Raw genomic sequence first — 18,398 nt, 5'->3', positions numbered from 1 at the left:
ATAATAGCTGCTGATATTAACTTTAAAAATAATTGCACCCCACTTGAAGTACTGCTGACAGCATAATGAAGCAAAAGACAATGTAAGCACCTGTTGTGATAAACCAGCTTAACTAGGATTCTAAAATTCCAAACAATTTAGAATAACTCTCTCTTGCTACCACAGAAAATACTGCCAAAACCAAATGGTACAACGGTGTACATATTAGTTATTGTGAACAATTCTGTCAGGTCTACAATGCATAGTAAGATAGAAAGCTCTAAGTTCTTCTATCAAGCTCATTTTGATTTCAAACGCAACTTTGAAAAACTTCCATATGAAAATAGAAATTTTCTATGTTACACTTCAACTAATGCTTTATTTTCTGCACCAGTTATTACAAAGATGTGGCAAATTAACCACATTCTGAGCTTTTGGAAAGAGAATTTAAACTTATATTCTAGGCTTCTCTCTATATTATTTCATTCTTGTATGCTTGTATTTTGTTTTTGGAGGAATGTGGAAAATTTTAGAACATACATAAGAAAAAAGGAATAATATATGCACACATGCCTTTTACAAATATTCTGGTCATAAATGAACTTCAGAGAATGGTGTACATCCCTTTTTACTATAACATAATTCAAAATAATTTTTTATGGGATCATACTGAACATAACTTCACTGGCTGTCTTTCCATTAATCGTAAAATTTAAACTCAGCTTATACATTCACATTTACTTTACTAAGTTTATCTTTTTCTTTTCTCCTGCTGCCACATGCTCAATGTAATAATTTCTACTGCCAGAAAATACATGCTTTTTTCAGATACCAGTATAAGAGTCAAGTAGACTAGGATGCTCTTAAAAATTTGAAAATAAGCCAAACAGCCATGAGATAATTACATTTCATTAAAGTGATTTTTATTCCTCAATGTGTTATTCTTTCCCTCAATCACTCTCAATATTATTGCAAATAATCCAGTCATATAGGCAGGACAAAATACATTGTAAGTCTTAATATCTCTCTGTCAAAATACAAGATGTATGTAATTTTTCCTAATTAGAAAGACTGGATTAAGAATAAAAGTTGTACTCAAAGACTGTGTTTTGAAAATGCACTTAGGTTACCCCAAGGGCTGTGTTTGAAAACATCATGTCTTTAAAATGCATAAAGTCTGTTGAGACCTCACTAGAAATAAATCAACTAGAAAAGAGGCAAACATAAATCTATGAAAAGCATTAACTATTATAACTCGATTAGTTATATGAATGAAATAAAAGGAAAATATTTGCTCTTAGGAATAACTTATCTGGGGAAATGAGGGCACAGCAATGTTCCTACTTGTTCCTTATTGCTGCAACATGCTTGCAATTCCATCTCAGTCCAGACTGATGGTTCAGTATCCAAATAATTTTGTTAATTTAAATTTTTTTATGTTCTTTGTTTCTCAAAACTCACATTTAAAGAAATTGGTCTGGTTTGGTTTGGTTTTTTTGACTTTGTTTTTTTGACTTTGCTTTCATGTTGACTGGTCTCCCAGGATTTCAGGAAATCTGCTGGAGCCCAAGAGAAGTTAAAATCTCAAAACAATCTGATTTTAAATTGTATTTAGGGAAAAAAGTAAATCAGCCCTGCATTGTTAAAGAATTTGAAGATTAAGGGATAGATGACTGATGACCACATCAGTCTCTAGGTCTGTTAGTAACCACAGAGAAAATGAAGCAGCACACACATCAATACACTTGAAAGTATAGTCTACATTTGCAATAAAGAATGCAAACCCTGCTCACAGCCTTAAGCACTCCTATCATGAAAAAAAAAAAGCAAGAAACTGACGAAAAACTACCCCACAACAACTCTTAAAAAGACATGAAAGCAAGAGAATTGTGGACAGAAAGAAGTGGTAAAGAATCAGTTATGCCTGGAGTTTTCATTGTGACACAGACAAAGGACTAAGTAAAATTCTTTGAAGGCATATAAAGGATAGGGAGTTCATGATTCCTCTGTGTTTTGCTCAAATATAGCTGTTACCTAAACTCTGCAACTACAGTACAAGATTTTGTAAAAGATGGACAAAGTCAGGAATGTGAAATCATCTGTAAAATCATTAGGTTTAGCCATACACTAAATAGTATTGAAAAATATGTTCATTTCTTTGTAAATGTAATTAAACAGTGCTTATGAATATGTGAAAAAACCCCAAACCAACCAAACAAAAAATCCAGCATGGTAAACTTTAATTCCAGTTTTAGCTTTATCATTTAAAAATAAATTGGAATTCTATAATAGAAAAGCACAGTAACCAAGACGTAGCACCAGCAGCATTTCAAATATAAATGAAGTCCAAATATCCATGAAAACCCATTACCTTTCAGTTTAATAAGAAACATTTATCTATTAAAATGAAATATTCAACATATTTCATGGAACTCTCTATAAGACTTTGGAGGTTTTAAAGAAACAAAAAAGATACTGTGGTGGTGCCTTTGCCCTCCTTCCCCCAGACCTGCTCTACCATCTCAGGTGAACCTGAGAGGCTTTTAGCAAAACTGCTGAGGGATGAAATGCCCCTTGACCTGAGCAGCTGGGGTGAAGCATCTCTGAGCACACCAGGGGCTCCTGTGTCATCCAGGAGGGAACAAAACTGCAGCAGGAACATCAGCAGTCTGACTAAGGTGGGGAACAATCAACCATCCCCTGACAGCCTTGAAACATTTCCTACCTGTAGCATATCCCACGTGGAATGGTACCATTGTTACTGGAGTTCTAGAAGAATTTCCAAATGTTTTGGAAATTCCCGTAATTACTGACCTGAGGATGGAAATTTTGCAGATGACTGAAGCCAATCATCTTGTGAGCCTATGAACCTCTGAATGGTCCTGAGTGAGGCCCTCTGAGCTCTCCTTGACCACCATGGGCAGCAGCAGCACACCTGAGTGGGATGCCTCTTGGAGCTCTGGAACTCTCACACTTGCAGCTCTCAGAAGATCAACCCTGATGATGAGGCCAAGGCTGATACCTCCTCATGCACCTCTATTCCTCGGGCTGCATCCCATGCCTGCTCAGAAATGCAAAGGGATCTGACCTGAGTATTTCACTGAAATTGAGGCAAATTCCTGGCAGGTGCCTTTATACACATGGATACAGTTGTGCACCTCTCCTTATGTGCAGGCGTGTGAATTGATTTTGGTATGAATGTTGTTATCACGAATCTGTAATTAGGTCACTGCCTAATTTAATTGTAATTAGGTCATTGCCTCTGATATTTGCTGATTAATAATTTAGGATTTTCAAATGGTTAAATTTCCTATGTTCCAAAAGCATGACTTACTGTAGCAAAAACATTGAGTCACCAGAATTAACTGTTAGGTAGCTTTTCTATTATTACTTTTAAGACTAAATGTGCTGTTGGGGTCATTGCATTTCTTTCTCTTCTAAAAGAAACAAACAAATGAACATAAAGATAATAATTTTATCAGCCTAATTTCATTGACTTTCTATTTTGTCTTGCTTATGACAGAATTGCAGAATCATCAGTCTTGTGTAACAGGAACCACTGCAGAAGATATTGCAACCACAAGAGGTAATGAAGTAGGATAATGATAGAAAATTTAGAAAATACCAGAGCAGTCTTCATTGGAAGTAGTATCATGAGGATGTTCTCAGGTGCTTGAGCTCCTCTGAGTCTCTAAATCCTATAACACTCAGAGGTAACATAAGGACTAAGAAAAGACTCAAAAGAAAAATTCTTGTCAGTCATCATAAATTATAATAGTGTGTCCTCCAAAAACCAAAATAGGGCATAAATATTACACAACCTATGTGTTCAAATATGTTAGAGTACCCACTTAAACTGAAGTGTATAGCTTGGACAATATTTTTCAGTCATCAAGACAAATCGCAAAATTGTTTAAGCTAATCACTGTAAGTATTTTCAGTCTATTCCTAACCACTGTTCTCTATTGGTCACAAATGCAAAGTTTGGTTTTGAAATCTTGAGAGGAAACCCAGCTAAAATGAAGGCCCCACTGCACCAGACAATATGCAATTGCAAACAAACTATCCTTGCCTTGAAGCCTTGATAATCTAATAGAAATTACTACAGTACTTTGTGTTATTGGAGCAGTTCCTGAGATCTACTTTACTCTTGAACAACATCTACCAAATGCTCATTTATTCAGAGCAGATGTTAACGTCTGCTAAGAATTCTGTTAGATTACTTGACAAAAAGCTCTCAAATAATTTAGGTGAATTTAGAAAGAATCTCCCTCTCTGGAAAGTTAAATAGACAAAATCAGATTTTTTGGGGGTGTTTGTTTGGTTTAGTTTGGTTTTGGTTGAGTTTTTGGTTTGGTTTGGTTTTTTTCAAGTTTACACCAAAAAGGATTTTGCCATGGAAGGCACAAGCAGAAGTCTTAAACAAATGCTTAACAAAATATCCATATTTGTGTTTTTTTTCCTTAAAGGAGTCAATTTACTAAAATCACAGTATTAAAACCATCACATAAACACCTATTAGCAACCCCTCCCATTAAATTCAATGGTTTACAGACAATGTACAGAACAGATCTTTTCCAATTTAGCTATTAAAGACAACTGTTAAAGTAAGAATGTGTTGTGCATTATATTCAGATTGGTGTAGTGCTTATTGCAAAACCACAGAAAGAAATTTTTTTGTGATCAGAATTTTTGGTTTATCTTGCAGTCTTCAAAAACAAAATGTGTTTTAATGACTCCACAAAGACTGGACAAATGAAACAATATTCAGTTTTAATTTAAGACAATTCACGGTAGTGACTGAACCATGGGACACAGGATGAGTTTATGAGAGATAAATAGCCATTGTATAAATATTGTAGCAAAACAAAAAGAAAAAAAAGCAAAAAAAAGCAAAAAAAAGCAAAAAAAGCAGTACTTGTCATTAATATGTTCTTCCCACTAAGAGGGAGCAGAGAACCACCTTGTCTTGCTATGGACGGCAATAGAACATAGTTATTAAGTAATGGAAAATAAATAAATAAAGCTGATCACCTAATTTATATAAAATAATCAGCACCTATTTCTAGCTTTCAGTAGAATAAAATTTGTATGAACCATCTTACATAATGCAGGTGAATAATAGTTCCCATTTCCACCACACTAATGGAAAATTAACATTCATAGAATCTTCTGCTCAACTTAGGACCCTGACATTCAGAAACATTCTTTTTACATACCAGAATTTTTTCCTGAATATTTTAATATGACTTCTAATACCACCCCAGGAGCAGGACCTTGCCCAGTTTCAGTACATCTTTATCAATATTCTTTTAAACTACATTTCCACAAAAATGTCAAATAATTGATTTTGACTGTCACCTTTTGAGGTGATATAGTGAGACGTCACATAATAATGTGAAACTGGCAAATATTTGCCATTCTAAGACAGGAAGTGTATATTGGAAAAGCTGTTCATAATATGTTCTTTTTCATTTCTTCTTTACCTCCTGCTTGCATTTTTGACAGGACTGTCCCTTATGCACACCAAGGGTTTGCTGTCTTTATTAAAAAACCAGAACAAAACAAAACTCAAGAAGCCATTCTTAAATCAGCAAGATTCTCAGACATGTATATCTAAAATTTAATATAGTTAGTGGATGCACACAACAGTCTGTTATGTTCTTGTTCCAATCAATGCATAAACTGGAATTTGCCACACTCCACAATACATTACATATCCTTAAATCATTGAATGAAATTTGAAGCCTGTAAACAGTCTCATTACATGTGGCAAAAGAACATATTTATTCTTTTGAATTAGAATCAGGGTAGAATTATTGCTTGAATTTAGAAGATATTCAGCAAACGCAAAATACTTAGACCCATAAAATAAAAGACTTTTTCTATAGTGGTTTTAATTTCATTGTGAAAAGTCAAACAGATTTAAAAAAATTGTGTAGTTGCTATAGGGTTTTTTTTCATCCATTGCAAACCTAGATTTTGAATGAGAAGCTATACCAAATCTGTACTGTTTATTTTTAGAACACTAAGAAATACAATATTTGCTGTCTGTTTAGGTATAATAGAAAAAAAAAGATTGAGATCAAACAATGTCTCTCATAAATATCTAATGTTGTTCTGAACTTCTGCCATAACCTTCACTAAAATAATATCAGTTTTTAATTTTATTTTTTAGTTTTTAATTTTGGAAAGAAAATTAATTGCATACACCACTGCAAGCTGGCTTGATGTGAGCAACAATGTGAGAACAATTTTTTTTCCAGAAGCTTTAAATAGCATAAAAGAAAGAAACAGCCTCTATCTAAAATATTTTCTTACAAGTAAGTGCTGGTAATGAAGTACTTGATAACTCTTTAATAAAACATTTCAAATAGTTTTAAAGAAAGTACTGCAGTTTTCTGTATTTTTTTTTGAGTTCATTTGACTGAGCCATGAATTTTTTGGGTTTTTTGACAGTGTAAGGGAGATGCTGATCCTTTGTTCTCTGCTCTGCACAAACTCTAAGGTTTTCATAATGCAGGTTTTTATAATGCAGAGTGTTTTTTTGAAACAGTTCACTTTTTGAAGGAACATAACACTAACCTGCTGTTTTGTCCAGGAAGATTACTATATGGCTTTACTTTATGGCTTTAGATGGAAGTGAAAAGCTGTATGTGATAGATAGAGTTTGGAAAATCTGTTGGCATGAAAGGTTCTAAATAAGATTAATAAAACTATCCATGAAAAGTGCACCAGCAAGACCTAGTTGTACTAATTTATGGAACTAATATGTATAGAAAGGTTTTCCCCAAGAGTCTTACTGTTCCCTGATTGTTTTATGTAAGCATTTTTAATGGCCAGACCTAGAGAGACTCCCAGGCTGACCAACGACAGGGTTCAAGTCTCATAAATTATCTTATAGATAGGTAACTTATAAATAGCTATAGATGTGCAGATATCTATGCATCAACACCCACAGATTTACTCATGCTTCATAGACATCTCTGATGCAATATGAGATGCACTTTTGAAGGACTTATGGAAGCAACCACATAAATTTTTTGTGAGGCAAAAAAGCCAGTATCTTGACTACCTTGAAAGTAATCATTCATTTCCCAAAACTTCCAAGGCATAGTCAGATTAACTACTCTGTTTATACCATGACAAAAGCATAGATAAATTTGACTCTGAAGTATATTATCTGTACATGTCACTGATTAGAAATGTCCAGATTAGCCCTGACACCAAGACAAATTCATTAATATGAAAATATTGCATCCTCCATTTCCTTAATTCTTTCTACACAGACAAAAAAAATGCTTGAGAGATTGATTTGGACCCCAATCTTTTTCCCAGATCCCCACGAGAAGATAAATTCCCCCAAACAGTAAGACAGTTATAGTCAGGTACCAGGAAGTTTGGCTGATCCAGTCCAAGAACACTGTTTTCTCCAAGACAGAGGAAAAACCCCTCATTTATTTATTCTAATCATGTATAAAAATTATGCCACTCCACATCTGTGTGCTGGTAGCTATTTCGAAAATTTTCATAATGAAATGTTTGAAAAATGTATCCTAATTAATTACTTACAAGATTTAATTCAATTTTCAGGATAAATAATGCCATGATTTACAATAAAACCTAAATATAAGCCACAAATTGCCACCTAATGGTGCAAGAGTAGGCAGAATCACATAAGCAACTTTAAAATTATTATTTCCCATAGCCTGCAGACATGTTAATGTCCTACCACCAGTGACAATAAATTAATTAGAAACTTTTAATAGGATGCTGTAAATTAGGAATTGTGTGCAGTAAAGAAAAAATGAATAACAGATTTATTAGTGAAGCAATACTTCTTATGACTTAAATAATAACAAAATATTTTTACTACAAATTCAGAATAAACCATCTTGGTATTTCATCACTTCCATTAGCAGCAATAACAAAGGTAAGGAGCCTTTGAACAGTGAAAGAAAGGGTAAGGGCTCATATATATATACAGAAATCAACTTGTAAAGATCAGAGTATTATTTAATATTTTGCTTAGCATAAGGAAGAAGAGGTAACTATTTTATTAGGAATTAATGAAAATGAAGTCTTTCCATTGCTGATAGCACTTAGCCAAGAAAGGCCCATGAATTTATTTTTAAAATGAGCTCGAACCAGAAAGAGTTTTGCTCAGTTAGGGCCCAGGTGTCTGATGCAGAGCTCATGTATATTACTTGAAACATTTCTACTGAGACCTTAGAAACTGGACCAAAGACTGAACTCTGTGGGATGTCTCCGACTCTTTTCTTTCTCAGGGGCAATAACATTCTGCACTCAGAGGTGTTTGATGAGAGTGAGATACTCAGTAAAAAGGAAACTAGTGATCTTCTCTGAATAAATGCTCCAGCCAATGTGTAAGTCAGAATTGATGGCATCCATGTATGCTGGCTATCATCTTTAGAATATTTTAGTGCCCAGGTCAGAACATCTAGTGAAAGTACTAAGGGTGTGTAAATTGTACAGAGAATATTAAAAATATAATAAAATAAAATAAAATTAAGACTAAAGAATCTGTTTTCAACATAATAATAAGGAATAGTGTGCTTTTTGTATTTATAAAATATTAGGGAATAATACATTCCTGTTGGGTATATATCCTTACAAACATGCCCTTGCAATATGAAGGACATTTTAGTATTCACCTTAATTGTTCTAATTATTCTTCTAAAACGATGAAAAAAATTCTCATTGATTCCAAATTCTGTATTTCCTCTCCTATAGAATCACTAAGCAATCATAGAAATCTCTTTGACCAGAATATTTTGCCACAGTTCTACAAGTTTTCTGACAATATCTCATATCACCAAAAAGCACCAGTCAAAACTGAAGCATCTGGAACAAACTGGAATAAGGAGAACCAGAAACTATTGGCATAACCTTTATCACTCAGTAAAGCAGGAAATAAATATAAAAATACAAAATCTAAAATATGAAACCCAAAATTATTATATATATAAAAGCATTTTTACAGGTTTTTTATTTAGGTGGAAACAGAGCAAACTATCCACACACTTACCACTGTGCTTTCATGGCAGAGAATTTGTGGCCTTGAGCACTGAAACACTTTTTTTCTCCTCTCTACTCTGATTGCATTTGTGCTCTATTCCAGAAAGAACTGTTTAAATTCAGTGGTTATTAAATCATCAACATCCATATAATCCAATTTAGATATAAAAGAGGGAAATTATTAGCATGACCATGACTTTCAGCACTGAAGCCTGGATTCTTACTTTATATCTTCTTACTTTAAACATCTACAAGGCAAAAATGTGATGCTCCTGACAGTTTGGTGCAGCAGAAAGAAGGTCTAGAGAAGGCATGAGTCATCCACAAGCCTTTTGCAGGCATGGATAAGTATTCTAAAATGTAAATGCTGGACAGTTCAATGAATAATTTGAGATCTGTAATTTGCAGAACAGTTTCTGTAGATGTATATCGGGGCTGTAAGGCAGATCACAAGAAAAGAAAATGAAATAAAGTTTCAAACTAGATGACTAAAAATTCTTTTCTAGCATTGAGCCATGGTAAGATGCAACCACCAAACACAGCACTCAAGGTACCTTGTTGATGCTACAAGATGGTATTTCAGTTTGGGTAACAGTGTGTTATTTTGAGAACTCATGTTCCAGAAAGAGGAATAAGCACAGGAAGTACAAGTCAAATTGACTGGCTACCATGTGAAAACAGATTAGAAAACTGTGGCTTTAGTGTGCTGAACGTGGTCTGATAGGGGAAATTACTGCAGCCTATAAGAACAGAAGGGGATAAACATCAAGGAGCAGATAAAATTGAACTACAACTCAGCCCTAGCACAAAAATAAATAAAGTGCAAATGCAGGTAGTTGAAGCTACAGATGCCAAGCATTAAGGAGTAAAGAGACAGAAGAACCTTTCTGTCACAATAATGAGAGCAAAAATAAAATCCTTAATAACTTTAAAGACAGAGTTCAATATGTTTCAAAGGGATTATATGATGTGCTATCTATGAAACATCCTTTTAAATCTTGTGTCTCCTAATCATAAAAGAAGTCAATTACAGTTTCTTAAAAACTGAGATATGGTATCTCTTCTCAGCACCACAAGTTCTGATCTCAGAAAGTCTAGTGAAAAATTCACAATAAGAGTATTTAAGTGTTCATGACCTGAAGTGAAACCATGCTTAGATTTCATTCACATTATATATAATGCATAAATGTTATTTAATATCATGCCATTATCCAGCAGAAAGGAACACACCTCCCCTCCCCAAATACACCTGGAATAATGTAATTACCTTTTAACCTACATTAACATAATCACCTAATCATACTGTTGACTGTTTCCTTTTATATAAGCATTTTACTCTATATATTTATTGAATGTTAATGAAAACACTAATCTTTACTTTTCCAAAGTAGTCCTACTTAGAACAGTATTACACATCTGAAGGTTTTGTACATTTCTTTTTTTCCTAAAAGAGCTTCTTCTTGAGTACCAGACTATTCACTTGCTTGTGAAAGCATTTTCAAACAAATCCTGTTAATTCTGAATATGGTTCACTAAGCAGCATGATCTCATTAATAAAACAAGTTGCTACTCTAGTAAATCAGAACGCTCAGCTGTTTTAACTGTTTTCCTAATGGAAATTCTAATGATCTCTTCAGTCAGCCTCACAGAAGCCTAATACTTTTGAAACAAGAACCAGCAAAATAAAGAAGCAATGAAGAGAATGGAAACAGTGCAACTTCAGACTTAGCATTCTGTCACAAATAAATGTTAACTAACATTGGATCTGCATTCTTGAGGTTCGTTAAAATATTTTTGCACCACTTGAATTTTCATTAGAAAGGTACTTTTGTCTGTTGTACTGAACTAAACAATTTTTTTTTGAGTGGCAAATTCATGAGTTCATGAGATTTCTAACACAACAGAGAAGGGAAGAAAGAAAAAGCGTGATGGACTGCAAACAGAAAAGAACACTGCAAACATATATTCAAAATGTTCTTATATATTGTATAAGGAAATAACAAATGGGTAACAAATGGAAAGAGGGTAAGTCAAAGGGAAATGTAAAACAGAAGCAGTCTTTTGCCCTGAAATGTAAGTTTCTGCATAACAAGACATTATCTCAGGGTCTTTCACTGTGCTGTTCCATTAGGTATGAACCTCTTAATGATGACAAGAAAACAATGATTCTAATCTGCTGAGACTTTGAAATGTGCTATGTACCCAGAGCACTTGTAACATCTATAATACATCTTACCTTCATCTGGGCACTCTCAAAAATCAACCTCTTCTCAGAAAGAAAATGCTGATTTAGCAAGGGGTTAGGAAAAATGAGACAAACTTTTTTTTTAAATGGATCCATTTTTTTTTTGTAAATGCTCATTTGAAGCTGCTCAAGGATCCAAGAAGATTGCCAAGAAGGGTGATGGCACAGAGGCAAAGTAAAGAAGAATGGGTAATTCTTTGTGACACAGTATTACTCTTTGTCTACCTAGATACATACCTTATTTTAGTAATATATATTTTTCAAACTGTGGGACAGAGAAAGGGAGTTGGAATTTCAGGGAACATAGACATAAGCTCTGCTACCTTTTGCATACACAGTAAAGAGCATCTTTAATTCCTTGGTGGCATTCTATTTTGGAAATCAGATCTTAGACACCCTTCTTAAGTGTTCAATGCATTGCAAGTAATGTGCAGAAAAAATATTTACTTGTTATTTTAACTGCTTCAGCTTAGTTTGTTACTTAATACTTGTGTCTTTTTTATACTTGCAATACATGCAATACATGTTTGTGTTTCCTTTTCAGTTCAGCAGTTTTACAGTCAAGAAACAGCAGTATAAATCTTAAAAAAAGTTGACCAGAAATATTAAAATTCAAAAGACATTATTTCGTTTTTTTAACTGTAGGCCAAGAAGAAGGTTAGTGTTGCATTTGAAAAACCCTCTAGCTTTAATGTTAGACAGACCTAACTTCTTTCAACCTGAAATCAATTCAATCCAGAAATTCAAATGTACAAATGCCAATTACTTAAACAGCACTTTTTTCTTATGCATGAGTACACGAATCCAGAGTTTGGTCAAGTTATTCAGCTGAAACTATCTACTTCCAAAACACCAGTTTAGAATTAATTCTTCATACCCATTACCATTTGAATCACATAAGAGGGAAATGAAATAAACTACCAAGAAACTAGGGTTATTATTTTCCTTATGATGCTCAAAGAGCTTGCAAGATGAAAAGCATACAAATTGGAACTGGACACATAGGAACTAAGTGGCTATTCTGTCACACTGCATTTCATAAATAAAAGCATCCTCCAGGTCCTTTGATTAAAACATGAAACAGGCAAAATAAGCAATAGTTGCAAGACATAGTTCATTGAATATCTCTTGTACAGCTCAATGTTTAATCACATTTCTTCCACAAGAATTTAAAATGAAGTCTGATACTTCTGTTGATCACAACTATCAAATGGAAATTAATGAGCACTTTAAGTAAAGACTAAAGGAATATGTAACTATGAAAATACCACAATATACCATGTCATCCCCTATCTTATTTCCTTTAAAAATGTATCTTCCAACAAGCTGGTGAAATTCTCAGTTAACCAGAACAACAGACACATCTGAACAAATTGTCACTGGCCACTCAACATTAGAAATCCTCCTTAAATGAACTGCAAAATACAGATTACCCAGACCTGAAATTTACTTAAAGGCTGCAGAAAAACAGGAAATAGGCTAATCAAGTCATACCTGGATAAATTGCTTGGTTTTCACAAGCCCCACATCTCCAGCCTCTATCTGTGCTCTTGACAGCTTCTCTTCAGTTTCACTTAGCCAATGATTAAATGTCTTCATGTCAGAATGAAAAATCTGCCACTTTTCCAAAGATTTGTCAAACCGTCTGCAAGTAGAAAAGGAGATGAAATAACAGTCTATTGATACTCTGTTTATTGACTACAGAAAAAAAACATAAAGAGAATAATGTTGGATGTCTCAGGTTAAAATTGGTATACTATTAATGACAATATATTAGCATTTATAACAGTTATATACGATGGAAATATGGCAGTACCTCTGAAGTGAAATTACCAGTAAGCAACTGCATCAAAAATCAGTATTTTATGAATTTTTAAATGCTTTTCAAGAAAATGCAACAGCCTTTAAATTGAATTTTTTGCATTATGCAAAGGGACCTTTTACTAAACCCTTTTTTCTGTAAGTTTCACTTTGACAATTTTATAAAAATAATTACACAAAAAAAGAAAAAAACTCCTGAAGTACAAGGATGATTAAAAAAAATTAAATATTTTTAGAATAGTGTTTTGAAGCATAAACGAGGATGAAAAGTATTTCCACCATGTCTGCAAGTCCACAGGCCACTCCAAAAAGACCAGATAAGTAACTCTGGCACTTGCGGAAGTTCTGACCTGTTTTTGCCTAAAGTGACAGACTGATCTTCTGCCTCTAGACCTGTTTGACTGGACCACTGCCAAATACTAAAGAAATGAAATGAAGAGTGAATTATAAGGGGGTTTTGCAGGTGGCCTACTACTTAAGAAATTCAGTTATCCTATGTGTTAGATTAGTGCGGAAATGTGATCACTAATCAGAGATTAGCCAGAGTGTTTTGTTAGAAGATCATCATTAAATGTGCTACTGTTGTTTAGTTTAATAATCCCCCTTTACAGGATTATAATAGATTTTAGGGTGTACTTAAAGGATAAAAACAAAGACGCTCAATTATTACTCCAGGAGATAATCTGGTTCTGTGTGGGCAAACTATATGATTATTTGAATGTTAAGGAGTTTAATTCAGCAAACAAAATGACATTACTATCAGGGAATACAGATAATCTTTTCCATTTTACTGATGACTTTTCATTTTTAGAAGAAATTATATTAGGCTATTGACCTGATTTAAAATTGCAGTCACTCATCTAACTTATTTATTAAAATGACTGTGATCATTTATCATGCTTATCATACTTTATTGTTCAAAATGATTCAAACCATAATTGAAGGCCACATTATAACAGGGCTTTTTTTTTAAACTACCTTACTCTTAATTACAAGGAAAAACTTACTTTAAAAAAAAAATCACCTAGAGAATAAAATTAAAATTCCATTTCTTTTGGTCCAGAATGATCTTTCATTTTGGATACTACATTAAAACATCTTTCCTCCTGTTCCTCACAAAGTGAAATTACTCTTCTCAGCACGAGGAAGCTTATCAGAATCTTAAATGTAAAAAATTCAGTAGGGGTTGATATTAGTATCATTGAATTTGCATTCCAGCACTTGCAAATTGAATCTCCCATCACTCTACATTCCTCCTCCCTCCTCTGCTCTGGGTAATAAGAGTTGTAAGGAGAAGAAAAACAAAAAAGTTCCAACAAGATATGCATGTTTAAAGCTTAAAGGTTTAAATACCAGTGCTTACTACTCAAGTCAAAACAAAAACCTCGTTACACTCAGTTTAAGTATAAACCAATATAAAACATCAGTGAAAAAACAGAGAGAATTTATCAACAAGCAAAAATCAAAAAATTCAAGGCTCTTGTGGTGATTAAATACTTAAATACAGTTAAAATGATAAGAGAAAATGTAATTTTTGCTTCAGTGGCAGGTGTGGGGCCATTTGAACATCACCAAGCAGCTTCCTGCTCTGAGAAGCTATGGGAAACCTCTCCTGAGTATACCTAAATGAGAGCCTCCCTTGCTGAATCTGTGTATTGCATCTGCTCACGCACAGGACTACTTCAAATAGCTTTTCAAACTTTAAAAACAAAAAGGCTTTTGTTTGTTTCTTGTTTTACCATGTGCAATCCTGTTACGAAGTGCTAAGTTGAAAACCCACGAAAGGAGAAAGCTAATTAACTACCAGCGCTGAACAGCTAAATTGCTGAAGCCTTGGCACAGCAGAATGGAGAATAAATTCGTAAGAGAGCAGTACTCTGAGGACTGTGAAAACTCAGGAAGCATATGTCTGCCTCAGGAATCCCCAAGCAAATAATCTGGAGGGTAGGAAAGTGTCATTAAAGGCCACATCTACCCCTACCTAGGGATCCACCCTTGTTTGCCATCAGAGACAAGTCACTGAGTTGAAACACCCCAGTGCAGCCAATCATCTGTAGCTTCATCTGCTCAAACCCTTTCCCTCTGACAGGCATAAGCCAAAAAAGTGTGGCTAGTAGGTGACTGTCGGATATCTGGCCAGTATTTCCTTTCTGGTAGGTCCTCCTCTCTGTTTTTCTCAGCACATGCTCAACAACAAGGTGCAAACAGACACCCTGAAGCCAAGCATGAGGTTCTGGATGAGAATGTATGACTTGTACACATTGCAAAGCACATGAGCATTGCACATGAGCTCTGACACAATAAGGCAGCTCTGTTCCTCTGCCTTGAGTATGTTTGGGTTGATAAGTGAAAAACAACTGTCACAGTGGCCCGATTTTTTTAGGTATGTACTGACTGTATGTACTCCAGCAGGGACCATGTTGAGCAGTGGCTTGTGGGAGCAATTTCATTTTATCATATTAGTACATAATGGATTTGTTTTGCCTCTGGAGAGCAAGAAAGAAAAATAAAGCAACTGAAGACAACTGCCGAGGTAAAACGTAGTATAGTTTAAACTAAGTCATAAAATATTGGTGTTTTCCTTCCTTCAGAGTTTATCACTCTTCCAAACCCTTGAACCTGACTTTCTACAAGTAAACTTTTATATTGTTTGGTAGCACTGCACATGATAGTGCTCAGATATTTACAAATGCCTATTTGAATATACTGTCAGTGGAACTCTAAACTATCTAATGGGATTGCACTTGATGTTCCATGTCACAAGACTGGTGTTTTTAAGAAGGCATGCAAAGCTGAAAGGAAAAACCTTTAAAAACAGGAGAGTCACAAATGTCAGATGTACAAAAGGTTATTGGTTTGTTGTTCCAAACCAAATCTTAATTTTGCATCTGTGTTTCAATTAATTCCTTCATATTTGATACCATTCCTTGACAAACTATGAAACCCCCTTTTGTGATACATTCTGTTTTAGCAAAACATCACAATCAATTGACCCACAAGAAAAAGAACATCATTATTTACACACTTTCCTAAAAGCCATGACTTATGTAATAGAAATTATTATTGTAAAAGACATGTACTTTATTCATCATATTGGAAAAATTTTCCATAAACTTCATTTCTACGCTCTTGCTAAACAATGTACTGTAGGATTATGCTAATATTAACCCACAAATTATGCAGTTTTGTCAGCTTGATTCAGCACAATTAGCACCTTGTAAAAATACGCAAAACATCAAAGGAGTATAAATAATTATGTATTAGAATGTGAGAGCATTAACTTTAATACTTAAGGCCACTCTTACAGATAACAAAACAAGAAAACTTGTTTTTGTCTAGCAACTTCTACAATTAAATTGCTTAAAGAAACAGCTAACCCATTTTCAGAGGTTTTGATGTTTTCATTTGATTTCACAGAATTCATGTGATTTCTTAATTTATATTTAATTTCTATATCCTCTCTGCATTTGGACTCAAAGTGATTATCTCATTTTAGACACTGCTACATCTAGATCTTAAGCTCAGGTTTTGCTCTGGGTCCATTTTGGGACAACACTTAGCTATTCATATTCTATTCACACCTTTCCCCCTGTCTTTCATCCATAAACTATGAAATGGTCAGAAATAAAAAATAAACTGCAACCAAAACAACCACAGCAATGCCATCCATCAATTCAAAATTTAATTTTTCTCCCCTTCCCAGAAAGTAGGTTCTGCATCATTACATAAAGTAAAAACATTCTACATTATAATTACATTATAAATATCTTGATATCTTGAACTGTATTGATTGTATTATTTTTGTCACCCTAGTTACTGATATAATACCATTCAGTTTCCATCTCTATATGAAAGAAAATGACAATTAAATTGGCTATGAAAAAGCAAGGTCATGCCAGTCATTGTTGATTTTTAGGCATATACAAATTCATTTTTATTATACATGAGAGAGCAATGAACTTAATAACCATTGACAATTAATAATTACACAGCAAGTCCATTGGATTCTAATGGATGCTGTGCATCAATAGTTTAAATAGAAACACCCCATATAAGTTATAAAACATTCTTTTTTCTACACTAAATAAAGCTATTATGAATATGAACTTCAAAAATCCAGTTCCTTATTTCCTACAAAGTTTTACTTCATCAGAACGGAGATGCAATCATGTCTTTTAGAGAACTTTGCCTAGACAGCTGGATTAAATGTGGGTAACAACTTTTCCTATAGAACTTAGAGAAATACTCCATTAAGCATAACCTAGGTGACAGAGTAGCATATTTTGCAACTCTCTTACACATTAAAAATATCCATGCAATTGGTAATAAAATTACAAATTTCATAACTTTCTCAAGAGTAACTATCAAAAGCTGCCATGATAAGGAAACCCCAAGTCAAACATTTCACACAGAAAGAACAATGGCTCCATTTCATGGAAACCCAAACTAGTATTTCTGCCTGCCTGTGAAGGGTATTGTACACATTTCATCCTCATCCTCACAATGGGTGACATTGTACACTACACTTCCAGCCAGGACACTCCAGCATGTTAGTATTACCCACCCTATGGTGGTATCCATCTGATAAAATTAAATATAAATGAAAAATCACAGTGACTTCTGCCTGTCAGGATGATGCTCTTCTCCTTCCCCCACCCCAGGGGCTCTGACCTGCTGAAGGCCAGCTCTGATGTGACACAGCAGCATGAGCTGTCATGGGGCTTTAGTGAGAAATTACTGTGAGGAACCCCATCTGGGGTTTCTCCTCAGGGCTTCAGGGCCATTTTTAAACTCAGACCTCAACCTGGGCTGCTCTGTAAGCCTGTCCACACCACACCTTGCTCACTGCAGCCAGAGGCAGCTCTGCTCTCCACCTTCAGGCACGGTGGGAACTTTGGGAGAAGTCCCTGTTTGCAGCCCCTCACCCCAGCCTTGCTGTGCCCTGACACTCTCAAGCATCCCTTCTGGAGCTCTGCAGAGCCTGAAGCCTCACAAGGCCTGTGTGCTGCTGTTTTACACAACACACTGGGCGAGCATTTCCACTGTCCTTCGACATCCCAGTTCCTGTGACTACAGGGTGGTGGCTGGAAGCTGGAGCAGCCAGCACGGAGAGCACATGTCCTGCCAAGGGGTGTCAGACTGCCTGGAGTGCCCAGGTAACACCACATCCCACCAGCCAGGTGTCCACGAACTGCTGGAACACACTGGATGAGCTCCTGGAGAGAGCCTCTTCCACCTGGGCTTCATCAGAACTAAATCCAGAGCACTCTTCTGTGTGAGACAGAGCACAAGGGAGCAGGGGATCTCAACCCAA

At 34.9% G+C, this 18,398-nt stretch overlaps 1 protein-coding gene across 9 annotated transcripts in view; it reads right to left on the bottom strand.

The window, feature by feature from the left end:
- The window catches only part of DMD (dystrophin), a 1,152,080-nt gene that overhangs the window by 522,866 nt on the left and 610,816 nt on the right, over positions 1-18,398 (bottom strand). For all 9 annotated transcript variants that reach the window (XM_085049820.1, XM_085049818.1, XM_085049835.1 and 6 more), the window contains one exon: positions 12,758-12,908. In XM_085049820.1, the coding sequence (XP_084905946.1) occupies positions 12,758-12,908 (151 nt within the window). The remainder of the gene's footprint in view (positions 1-12,757; positions 12,909-18,398) is intronic.

This window comes from Lichenostomus cassidix, chromosome 1, assembly GCF_008360975.1.
Source record: "Lichenostomus cassidix isolate B80296 chromosome 1, HeHo_3.0, whole genome shotgun sequence".
Classification (NCBI taxonomy): Eukaryota; Metazoa; Chordata; class Aves; order Passeriformes; family Meliphagidae; genus Lichenostomus; species Lichenostomus cassidix.
This window is presented reverse-complemented; position numbering and strand designations above follow the sequence as displayed.